Source organism: Rhipicephalus sanguineus, chromosome 2 (genome assembly GCF_013339695.2).
Source record: "Rhipicephalus sanguineus isolate Rsan-2018 chromosome 2, BIME_Rsan_1.4, whole genome shotgun sequence".
In the NCBI taxonomy this organism is placed as follows: domain Eukaryota; kingdom Metazoa; phylum Arthropoda; class Arachnida; order Ixodida; family Ixodidae; genus Rhipicephalus; species Rhipicephalus sanguineus.
Genome location: NC_051177.1, coordinates 207,031,158 through 207,043,812, shown reverse-complemented (window position 1 = coordinate 207,043,812; position 12,655 = coordinate 207,031,158). Strand labels below are relative to the sequence as shown.

At 47.2% G+C, this 12,655-nt stretch overlaps 1 protein-coding gene across 1 annotated transcript in view; it reads right to left on the bottom strand.

Moving 5' to 3' along the window:
• Positions 1-12,422, bottom strand: part of LOC119382199 (sodium-coupled monocarboxylate transporter 1) — a 193,560-nt gene extending 181,138 nt beyond the window's left edge. The window contains exon 1 of the mRNA XM_037649915.1: positions 12,084-12,422. Within this exon, the coding sequence (XP_037505843.1) occupies positions 12,084-12,422 (339 nt within the window). The remainder of the gene's footprint in view (positions 1-12,083) is intronic.
• Positions 12,423-12,655: the final 233 nt, after the last annotated feature.

Genomic DNA, 12,655 nt, shown 5'->3' with positions numbered 1-12,655 from the left:
TCCCACAGGATCGAAGGCATTGCAAGCTTTCTGCACCTCGCCTGCTTTTACATTGCCTCCGTGATCGGCCACCAATCACGGAGGCAATGCAAAGCGACCATGTCATGTGATGACGTCATCATATGACGTCACGTTGAATGACGTCATAGTGACGTCAGAAGTTTTGTTGCTCTGTGACGTCATTGTGACGTCATCGCGTGATGATTTTGTGCATCACTCGTGTTGGCGACGCTGGACGCCGACGGTCACTTTTTGTGTTTTATCAGTCATCTAAGGCTTTAGCCTTAAAAAAACAAGACAAATCAAAGTAAATGAAACGATAACAGTGCAATATCGTGTATGCCTCACTTCATGTTACGAGCGATCGCCCGAAAACAATCTTGATTCTCAGCTCAGAGTAGGGATGGTAAAATCGATGAACGATTAATCGATTAATCGGCTAAAGGTCCACAATTAATCGATTAATCGTCATCGATTTCCGCCTTTCGATTAATCGAATTAATCGATTAAAACTATTCGTATAATCGATTACGGCAACCCCAACTCCCGCCCCCAACCTCGCCCCTTGGCCGGAGCGCATGACTGCGAGGCGCGCTATCCTGAGATGCAGATGCCGTGCACATCGCCTCTCTTTCACTGCTTTCTTTAACTACAGCGCATATTTCTGCGCTAGCAGAACGAGCCCGGAGCTGGCGGCGGCCATACCCCATAGAGAAAGATATGAATTCGCCCTGATCTCCGTCGCGTACGGCGTCCAACTCCAAGCACTCCCCAATGCTTCAAGCCCGGGCAGGAGGCGCCTCCACCCCATCGCGGCAGAAATTAACTTGCCCGCTTCTCTCTGGCCCACAGTCTACTGCTGCTACTGCCTTCACCTCCTCTCCCTTAAGCTAGTTGAGCGTCGCCTGAGTATCAGTGATGCAAAACTATCGGTAAATGGACTATCGATAGCATCGATAGTTTCTTTTAAACTGTCGATAACGTAAACAAACAATCGATAATACTATTGTCGACAAACTATCGGTAGCGCAATCGGTAGTACTATTGTCGACAAACTATCGGTAGTGCAATCGGTAGTACCACTGGTAGTACCACCGTTAATATTACTAGCGATATTGCTGCCATGCGTGTTTACTGCTTTGTTTTGATGTATTCGGGCTTCACCCACAAGGACTGTTAGCAACGTTTGGCGCAGACCGCACCGCGCCTTTTTTCGCATGCTGGATGTGTGGCGACCCAAATGAGGTGTCGGTTGTCGCCCGAGCATCTCGGGCAACTCATATTTCTTCTCTCAGTAGAAAAAAGCATGTGGTTCGGAGCAGCAACCCCATGAAACAAAACAAAAAGGGACTGTTGAGAAAGTAAGCAGCACGGCGATTCGCCAACTTTCAACATAGAAGTTTACTCTTTTTTGTAAATTTCATACGTGTCAGCGCATCGTCTTGTTGCTTATTTTGCTCGTGTTTTTTGCCGCGCTGTTTTACCGTGTTGCCGCATAAACGCATCTCTCCTTACATCTGATAAACGAGTAGTTTTCGTCGCCTGTAGTGTCAATAGCAACTTTCTTTGTATTTTATTCAACCCTCAGATTTTACTCATTTCTTGTGTAAGTGTGGCATTGTAATATGCGCTGCTTATTTCCTGACTGGTTCTTAGTGCCGTTCTGTTTTACTCTTTAGCAAATAAAATATTGTTTACCAATGAAAGAGAGAGAGGAAATATATAAGGCAGAGAGGGTGGCCTGATCTACAGTACGCCCCTGCCCGCTACTCTGCACCGGGGGGAAAGAGTGATGAAATACGATGATGGGGAGAGGATTAGGTAATCCGTATATACATAAGACATGTTTGCTAGCGTAAAGAGGACAAGGACGCTAGTAACCATCTTTTATTATGCTGTATACCAACTAGCCCAACTGTCCGTCTTATAGGGTATATACCATTTTCATAATTGTTCAGCTAGCTTTCCTGCGATGCAGTTAGCCCAATTAATGGCAGCTAGTCACTTCTTCAAACAGTGTTCAAGCGGGGTTGGCTTGCGCTGGGACGCAGAAAATGTAGACTCGGCTCTCTTGACACGAACACGCATAATAGACAGCACGTGCAACCTCGTCTCCACTTGAAGGACGAAAGTTGCTGCCATTAGTTGGGAAAAAATGTAGCACAGGCATACGCACTCGCGAATTGTGAAAAGGGTCTTATAGACCCTTTATGTAATCCTAAACTTTACGCGGCGGTTTACCGAACGTCTAGCATCCAGTGCATTACTACTGAAGAAGTGACCTTGTAGCATTTAGTAATACTGTATGGTCAGATATTTAGGGAGAAATACAGCTCTCATCTGGAGGTCCCCGTCTTCTGCTGTGACAGGAAAGAAGGACAGTCGCGAAATTTATGTTGTAATGTCTGATACACTAGATAGCGCTCACAATTCAGGCAGTACGCACGATTGAAAAGGTGCGAGTGGCGCCGGTTTAAGGCAACGATCAGATGAAACCTGCGGAGTATACTGGAGCAGCTGCTGTTTATTCTAGCTGGGAGGCAAAAACTCATGTCACTCTATTTCCCGCAGTTACCTGTACCGATGGTCTGTTTGAGGCCAGTATGTTTCTGTGTAATCTCTGCATGGGTGACCTCAAGAGAAAGATCGCGTCAGTCCGCAATTATAGTATTATGTAGGGCTTCCACAATATCTAACCGACAAACCGAGAAAAGATGCCGTGCTTACGAGAGCGAGCGTCTTATTTAATTCCTCCTCGTCTCTCTTTTACATTTCTCGGGATTTCCTCACCCTCCACCACACTGCATGTTTCAGCTGCGACTTTCCAACCAGTGTGGTCCCCGAACGCGCCTCCGGTTTCGATGAGCTCGAGTAGGTAGGCTTCGAGAAAATACGACCTGCTGCCGAATAGTCCAGGGATGATGGCCACAGATTCTTGAATCCGCGACATCAACCAACGACGACGGGCCCCTTCTGTCCAGTGCGCGAAAGTGGGAATTTTCGCACACTGGACACAAGGGGCCCGTCGTCGACACTTTAGAAAGTAGGAATTTTCGATCGTCAGCGCGTCTGATAAAGACATTTGGGTCCATATCAAACACGAACGATGCCTCTCAAACAAGGAGATATCGGATTTAAAGCACCCATAAACAATGTCGATTAATCGATTAATCGATTAAAACATTCCACCTAAAACAATTAATCGATTAAAGGCTAAATCGATTAATGATCAACGATTAATCGGTTAAAAATTTTTATCGACCATCCCTAGCTCAGAGCAGCTGATTACACGCGTCTGCGGGACAAAATGCTTGCTTTACCCGTCTGGTCATCTCTTTATATTTATTCAAGAGATGACCAGACACGCTGTTTAAGGACTACGGAGCTTCAGCCCGAAATTGTGGTGTACGCTATATTGAGGTCATCAGGAAAAAGCGGGAAACTGCAGTCGGGTGCCCTGTTGACGCGCACTCAATTGCCTCGGAAACAATTGTATTTTATGTAACTACTCGTCCACATCTTTTTGGAAAGTCTCTGAACTGGGCGAACGCTAACCGCCGAGAACCATGAACATATCTGAAGTTGAGAATGAGTTGTTTGAAACTGTTTTTATCTCGTATGGTGAAGGCTTGAAGCAATGCGACGTTTCATAGAGACGTTCAGCGATTCCTGTAGATAGAAATTGTAAGACCGACGCATGAGTGAGCACAGCTGGCTCTGAAATATCTAGTCGATATTATATGCCTGTCTATATATATATATATATATATATATATATATATATATATATATATATATTGTCGCATGTTGCATTTGTTCAGGCTAGGTACATAAGGGATCTCTGCATTTGAACAATATTCTGAATTGATTGAGATATTACACTTCTCTTTCTCAATTTCTTGCCGCATTTTCGTTCAGCCAGCTATTTAACTCGTACAGCAAGAATGGGAGTATTTGTAACTTTATTTCATGATACCTGAATATTTGTAAAACATTTTCTATATTACGCCTTTTATGCATAAACCTGTAGAATAAGGTTAGTTTACCTGGCATTGCTTTTCTTTTCAAATGTTTGCGCACAGTTCATGAGCCTTGTTTTACGCTACCTCAGAAGCAAGCCAACGGCGTTGCGGTCATATGGCCGTCTCTATACTCTTTTTTTGTTTCCTTTGCGTCTTCCCGGTGTGCTCTGCCCGTAATAAAGTTCTAGTAGAAGCTAATGAATTGTAGAATAAAGCGGTGTGCAGATGGCTAGCAAACAACTGGCGACCATGAGTAAAAAAACGCCAGGCCTGCGCTGAAACCGCAGCACAGTCACAGCGAAAGCTGGAAGAGCGGCGTTTCTAAAGCCCGTTAAGCTCTCTTGGGGCCACAATACAAGTACACTAGGAAGGTACCCACTACGCCATAAATCACAATTTTTGTGAAGTTGGGAATCACCTACTAAGCCATTATTCGTCATTCTGCGGAGAAGCGAGGCACCAGCTACACGTCTGTAAGGCATTATGTGCACTTTGTTGACGCGACGACTGATGACGATGAAGAATTATGGCTCAGCCCTTTGTAATGGGTTGGAATCTCTAAACGGCCCACCTGTTATGTAATTTGCATTGGGCGATGCCCGGTCGCTATTTCCCTCTCCCGCCATGCTGTATAACATACGTTGACGTGGGAGAGAGACGGGGGGGGGGGGGTGGCGAAGAAGTTTACTGAGACCCCGATGTAATGGATCATGCGCTCATGGGCTTCCTTGGCAACCAATACAAGTGCATTTGCGAGGAACCCACTACGCTATAACTCATTGTAATTTTTGAGAAGTACGGCAGCAGGCACTGTGCAATTTTTCGTCATTCTACGGAGAGCGTTCGTACCTGCTAAACGCATGTAAGGCATTATGCGCACTTTGTTGATGCTGTGCCTGATGACGATGAAGAAATATGGCAGAGTCGTTTGTAATGGGTTGGCAGCATTCAACAACCTACTCGTTGCGCAATTCGCATTGTGTGACGCCTGGTTACAGAATTCGCGTTGTGCGACGCTTGGTGCTTATTTTACTCTTCTACCACGCTATATTGCATATGCTAATGTGGTTCCTTCCCGACATGAAGCCTGTATAGGACCTTTTTGCAGAGCAGTCTCAACCACCGGCATGGCTCAGAGGTTGAATACTGGGCTCCCACGCAGAGGGCCCAGGTTCGAACCTCGTTCCATCCAGGAATTTTTTTCTTATTTCGTTTTTTTTCTTATTTCGAGCGATACTGGTTACGGACACCGGCGGCGGCGGCGGCGGCGGACAACTACGGCACCAAAAACGGCCGGTGAAATGATCTCATAACAGCTTTCGCTGTAAAAGCTCGTAGTGTGAAGCGGTCACTGCGCGTATTTCAGCTGACTGCGCGTGTAATTTACTTTTTTTAAGTACTCCTAATTTTTGCATGCGTGATGCCATTGCCGGATTACTCGTGCGAACAAGTTTTTTTTTCGTTCTTTGCTTGTGCGTGTCCGTTTTGCGCATTTTTACGCACGCACCAACGTTCTCGAACTCTGTGACCGGAACTAGGCCACGCTAATGCCACTTGACAAATGATTTTTTGCATTCTGTTGTCGCCCCAGCACTAACACAACGCTTAAAGATGAATAAGCTCCATTCCGCACCGCATTATAAAAGTTAAGTAGACTTCAAGTGCCCTGTGTGGAAACGCGGCGCAAGAAACTACAGCGCGTAGCAGACGCCCCTCGCTTTCCACGCGCTTCCCGAGCGCGGAAAGCCCACGGGTCCGGCGCAGCAGCGGCGCGGCGCGGGAGTTCACCGCAAAAGGCCCACGCGGGAGCCGGCGCTTTGGACACTCCCCCTGTTCTAGGTCATTCTACTCATAGCATCCATCCATCCATCCATCCATCCACCCATCCATCCATCCAAGAGCACTGTGAGAGGAAAGGGTGAAAGATAAAAGGCGCGTTCATGTAGCATCCGTTATGTGTTTGGCGGTAGCTCAGTGGGCTAAACGCCCGCAGCCGTCGTCGTGGACCGAGATGTCATGGGTTCGACTACCGTCAATGGAACTTTTGCTTATAGTTTTATTCTCTTTGCCATCTCATGGTGTTCTTTTACTGACGTACTTCCGTGACGGAAATACGTCATGAAAGTCTTGGTGGACCCAGGCATAACACGCTTTCGTGTTAAAAATTTGCCAACATCGCTCGTTCTCTCACGACCTTCTGAAGATTATCTTTTTCTCCTAGGGACCCCAGCAAGAGCAATCATTCTCCACCCTTCTTAAGCGGCTTGCGACTTCACGAATTCTCTCGAATTTGGACCTTTCTGTGCCGACTTGTGTACGCACTGACGCGAGTGTTCATGACGTCGGCGCTGTCCACGCTCAGCATCAACAAGGTCACGCACGTGTCACCGCCTACGCCAGCCGCCTTCACCCTTCGCTCGAAAGACTACCTTGCGCTCCTTTGAGCGGTCGCGAAATTTATACCGTGCTTGTTCGGTCACTCCTTCCGCGTCGTAACTGATCACCACGCATTCTGCTGACTCTCTTTAAAGGAGCCAACTAGACGGCTGGCACGTGGGGCATTGCGTCTGCAAGAGTATTTCTTCATAGTGCACATATCTGGGTGCCTGCACAACGACGCTGACTGCCTTTCTCGCAATCCGGTCGATCAACCAGATGACATCGATACTCACGTGGACATGTATATTCTATCCCTATCCAGCTTTCTTCATATCGGCCCCTGCCACGGTGGTCTAGTGGTTATGGCGCTCGACTGCTGACCCGAAGGTCGCGGGATCGATTCCCGGCTGCGGCTGCTGCATTTTCGATGGAGGCGAAAATGTTTGAGGCCCGTGTGTTTAGATTTAGGTGTACGTTGAAGAACCCCTGAAAACCTCTTCTAAACCCGCGGTGAATAGCACTGGAGAGATCGTGTCTCCCTGCCGTACGCCCTTCTTTATTGGGATTCTGTCGCTCTCTTTGTGGAGGACTATAGTGGCTGTGGATGCGGTGTAGATTTCTTCAATTATGTTTATATAGGCTTCGTCGATGCCCTGATTCCGCAGTGCCTGCATGACTGCTGAGGTCTCCACCGAATCAAATGCCTTCTCGTAATATATGAAGGCTATGTATAGGGGTTGGTTGTATTCCGCGCATTTATCTATCACCTGATTGATAGTATGAATATGGTCTATTGTTGAGAAGCCTGTACGAAATCCTGCCTGGTCCCTTGGTTGATTGAACTCTAATGTCGTATTAAATCTGTTAGCAGTTACTTTCGTAAATAGCTTGTGGACAACGGACAGTAAGCTGATGGGCCTGTAATTTTTCAGGTCCTTGACGTCCCCTTTCTTATGGATCAAGATGATCTGGCATTCTTCCAAGATTCTGGTATCCTCCCCGTCGAAAGACACTTCGTATTCAGGGTGGCCAGTTTTTCTAACATAATCTCTCCACCGTCTTTCAACAGATCTGATGTTACCTGATCCTCACCAGCGGCTTTGCCTCTTTGCATTCCCTTTAGGGCTTTCTTTACTTCTCCTCTCAATACTGGTGGGATGTCAGATTCCTCTGGGATATTACTGCTTCTTACGTCATCATCCTGACTGTCTCGGCTGCTGTACAGATCTCTGTAGAACTCTCCCGCTACCTCAACTATTCTATCCATATTGGTTGTGACCTTGCCTTCCTTGTCCCTTAATGCATACATCTGATTTATGCCTATGCACAGTTTTGTCTTCGTAGCTTTGAGGCTTCTTCCGTTCTTTAGAGCATGCTCAATTCTCTCCATATTATACTTTCTTGTGTCGGCTACTTTACGCCTATTGATTAACTTCGAAAGCTCCGCCAGCTCTATTTTGTCTGTTGCATTTGAGGCTTTCATAGCTTGGCGTTTCTTAATGAGGTTTTTCGTCTCTTGGGATAGCTTACCAGTGTCCTGTCCCCCGACATCCACTGCACACTCCTTAATGATACTAGTCAGATTATCATTCATTGCATCAACGCTAAGGTCGGTTTCCTCGGTTAAAGCCGCGTACCTATTCTGAAGTGAAACTCTGAACTCCTGTACTTTCCCTCGCAGAGCTAGTTCATTAATCGGCTTCTTGCGTATCAGTTTCTGCCGTTCCTTCCTAACGTCTAGTTGAATTCTAGATCTTACCATTCTATGGTCACTGCATCGGATCTTGTTAAGTACTTCCACATCCTGTACAATGCCCGGGTGGTCGCACATTATGAAGTCTATTTCATTTTTAGTTTCGCCATTAGGACTCCTCCACGTCCACTTACGAGTAGTCCGTTTTCTGTAGAAGGTATTCAAGATCCGTAAATTATTGCGTTCTGCGAACTCTACTAGTAACTCCCCTCTGGCATTTCTAGAGCCGATGCCATATTCCCCAACTGCATGATCTCCAGCCTGCTTCTTGTCTACCTTTGCATTAAAGTCGCCCATCAGTACAGTATACTGTGTCTTTACCTTACTCATTGCTGATTCTACGTCTTCGTAAAAGCGTTCAACCAGTTGATCATCATGGCTGGATGTAGGCACGTAGGCCTGTACCACCTTCATCTTGTACCTCTTATTAAACCTAATTACGATGCATATCACGCTCTCATTAATGCTGTAGTATTCCTCTATATTGCCAGCTATATTTTTATGAATAGGGAAGTCCACCCCTAGTTCTCTTCTGTCAGCTAAGCCACGATAGCATAGAACGTGTCCGTTCTCAGCACTGTATAAGCCTCATGTGGCCTCCTAACCTCACTGAGCCCTATTACATCCCATTTAACACCCTCCAATTCCTCGAATAGTACAGCTAGACTCGCCTCACTGGATAAAGTTCTAGCGTTATACGTAGCCAAGTTGAGATTCCAATGGCGGCCTGTCCGGACCCAGCAGAGATTCTTAGTGTTTACAAGAGGTTTTCAGGGCCCTAGATTGGGAAGAATTAGGGATAAGAGGTAATGGAGAGTATCTCAGCAACCTGCGATTCGCTGATGACATTGCATTGATGAGTAACGCGGGAGACGAATTACACCTCATGATTACTGAACTGGATACGGAAAGTGGAAGAGTAGGTCTGAAAATGAATATGCATAAAACTAAAGTAATGTGGAACAATCTTGGCAGAGAACAGCGCTTTGCGATAGGTGGCGAGACACTGGAAGTTGTAAAGGAGTACGTCTACTTAGGACAGGTAGTAACCGCGGAGCCGAACCATGAGAGTGAAATAACTAGAAGAATAAGGATGGGATGGGGCTCATTCGGCAAGCATTATCAAATCATGAATGGTAGTCTACCACTATCTCTCAAGAGGAAGGTATATAACAGCTGCATCTTACCGGTACTTACCTACGGAGCAGAAACCTGGAGACTTACAAAGAGGGTTCAACTTAAACTGAGGACGACGCAGCGAGCGATGGAAAGGAAAATGATAGGTGTAACCTTAAGAGACAGGAAGAGAGCAGAGTGGGTCAGGGAACAAACGGGGGTTAATGATATCATAGTTGAAATCAAGAAGAAGAAATGGTAATGGGCCGGGCACGTAGCACGTCGGCAGCATAACCGGTGGTCATTAAGGGTAACTGACTAGATTCCAAGAGATGGCAAACGCGTGAGGGGGAGACAGAAAATTAGGTGGGTAGATCAGATTAAGAAGTTTGTAGGTATAACGTGGCAGCAGAAAGCACAGGACCGGGTTGATTGGCGGAACATGGGAGAGGCCTTTGCCCTGCAGTGGGCGTAGACAGGCTGATGATGATGATGATGATGATGATGAACCCCAGGTGGTCGAAATTTCCGTAGCCCTCCACTACGGCGTCCCTCATAATCATATCGTGGTCTTAGGACGTAGATTTACAGATAATAATAATATTTTTATTCATACCGGCGACGAACACCGACAGGAACCTGTTAATCAAAACCTTATGGACCGCCTAAGCTACGCACCCACCGATCTTTCTCTCCTGACGTTCACTCTTGGTGATGGAATTTGATACCGGCGCAGCGTTCCAAGCGTCTCGGAGTGGCCGTGTTCCAGGAAGTTCACGGCGCTGCTACCGCTGGACACATGGGCACAACTTGGAATCACGAACGGGAGGGGCGCCACATTTAGTGGTCCGGTCCTTATCACTCTGTGCGCCGTTATGTCGTTTTTTTGTGATTTGTCTCAGCGCCGGAATACGCCTGCCTTGTCTCCTGGTGGTTTGCTTCAGCCGATCAACGTCCCTACAGAGCCATTCTTCCGTGTGGGCCTCGACGTCCTTGGCCGTTTACCTATTTTCACCCAATGAAAGAAGTGGATTTCCATGGCAGCAGAATATGCAACAAGATATGCCATCGCGCGAACCGATACCGATCAGCTGTGCTACAGATATCTCCGACCTCTTACCCCACGACGTCATCCTGCACCACATTACCCCTCGCAGTTACTAACGGATCATGGTCGTCTGTTAAAGATTGTCGATGATGTGCTCCGGTCCTGTTCTACCCAACAGAAATAGCTACCACATACTATCCACCAACCGAACGCTAACCGGAACGCTTGACATGTACAATTCCGACGATCACCATGACTGGGACGTCGCTTTAATGTACATTACCTTTGCTTAAATTTCGTGACAGAGCGTAAATATGGGCATGTTCGCAATATATTTCATTATATTAACGCAGCTAAACAAGACAGAGGGCAGATGAACGACATGGACACAGCGGCTAATTTCCAACATATGATTCGCTACTGAAAGTGTTCCCACGCAGCCGCCAGTAGGAAGGCGCGGGCTGGCGGAGAGTCTTTCCCCCTGGGGACACCGCTGAGGAGGCTTACAGAGAACGACAGCAGCCGCTTGCCCGAGAACGGCAGCACCGACGAAGATCGGATCCCGCCGTCAGGGCTAAGCCAGCAGATGAGGAACGACTACGTCGATTTCTCAACATCATTTTAACACGAAAGTGTTCTATGCCGGGGTCCACCAAGACTTCAGTGACGTATTTCCGTCACGGAAATCAGTCACGGAAATGACGTCGAAAAATTGTACGCGATCAGATGGCAAAGAAAAAAAGGTTCCGTCAACGGGCATCGAACCCACGACCGCTCGGTCCGCAACAACAGGGGCCGGGTGCGCTATCCACTGCGCCACGGTCGGCACATATCTAGCACTCTCCCGGTCGGCGGGGTGGTGTTCCCCTCTGGGAGCGGCAAAGTAATGTAATTCATCATTACTGTGGCTTCAGCGATTAGTACCTGCAACGCGTTAAATGTTCGTCTCATTCGACGAGTTTTCAATAAAAGCGCCTTAACACACCGCGAGGTGGCGACCTTAACGCTAGCGTCGCAAAAGCGTTGGCCTCGCTCATAGCATCACGCTAATCAAACCAAAAATAGCTCTGCGACGCGCGCCCGCCTCACCTGGCTGTAATACCGCGTTCCCCGCCTACGCGCTCGCTCCGAGAAAAATCGCGGCCGGGCTACCGGGGCGGCACGACGCGCTTTGCGTTTCCCTCTAGTGCTGCCGTGGTGTTCATTCACATTTTGACATGCCGCAGGATGGCGACCAAGTTCTGCGTCCAATATGCGACGCTCTTCTGGCTATCACAACTTGTTCTCTGATTACGCTTTCACCGCTAACTACTACAGCTACCACAAGGGTTTCTTTAATCATTGAACGTGAACGTTAGTCGCCGGCATGGAGATGTACCACCAAGCGTCCAAGTGGGTGCATCCAAGTTAAACGTTTTACTTTCGTGTTATTCCGATTCCTATGACGGAGGGATCAACCATGTTTTTTTGGAAAACAGGACATAGCAGCCAAATGGCAGCAACGAAAGAAAAATCCCAAGGTTACAGCCAGAGGAGCACAAGGGAACCCGGTATCGAGCCGATCCCGAGCTGCGGGCGCGAGAAAATGCTGCGAAAAGAGAAACACAGGGACAGGGCGTGCATTACAGTTCCCCAGCATTCACATAGAGTGGAGCTGTCCACTTTTTTTTATTGTAAAATAGTGTAACACTGCGCTCGTATTTTTACGTGCAACTATATCTAATGTATTAAGGCACATTTATCTCACCTAGGTGCTCATGCTTACCTCATTAATGCTGGTGAGGTCCATGTTGTAATACACAGGGAGAAAGACGAAGGCCGCCACCACTATCGCAATGCAGGCACATATGGAACCGATCCACAAAACTGAGCCGCGGACAAACACTTCAGACGGCAGGCCAAGCATTGATGTGGCCGATAGAAAACTGGCCACCATCGAAAGCGAGACCGGAAACCATCCCATTTGCCGGCTTGCAATCAGAAACTCTCTGTTTGTTGTCCTTTTGCGGTCGAGCCAGGCATAGTACGTTCCAATGCTAACTGGTACCATCAGAGACCCAATAAGGACTGCGTAGTCAATCGCTGTGAAGGTACTGTTAGGCATCTTGACTATGTTTTCTGGAAAAGAATAACAGAAAACGATAATCAGCAAGATGGCCACATGATTTTTCTAATTTTACGTGAACATATCCTGTAAAAGCTGGCAACACAAATAGAGACATTATTTTGGTTCTACTTATAGCTGATTCTAAAGTAAGTTTTGCAATTTCGTGTGACGCGTTCCTGTGATCACACAGGGCAACGTGGTGTCCACGCCTAGCTTCGGTTTATATGTAC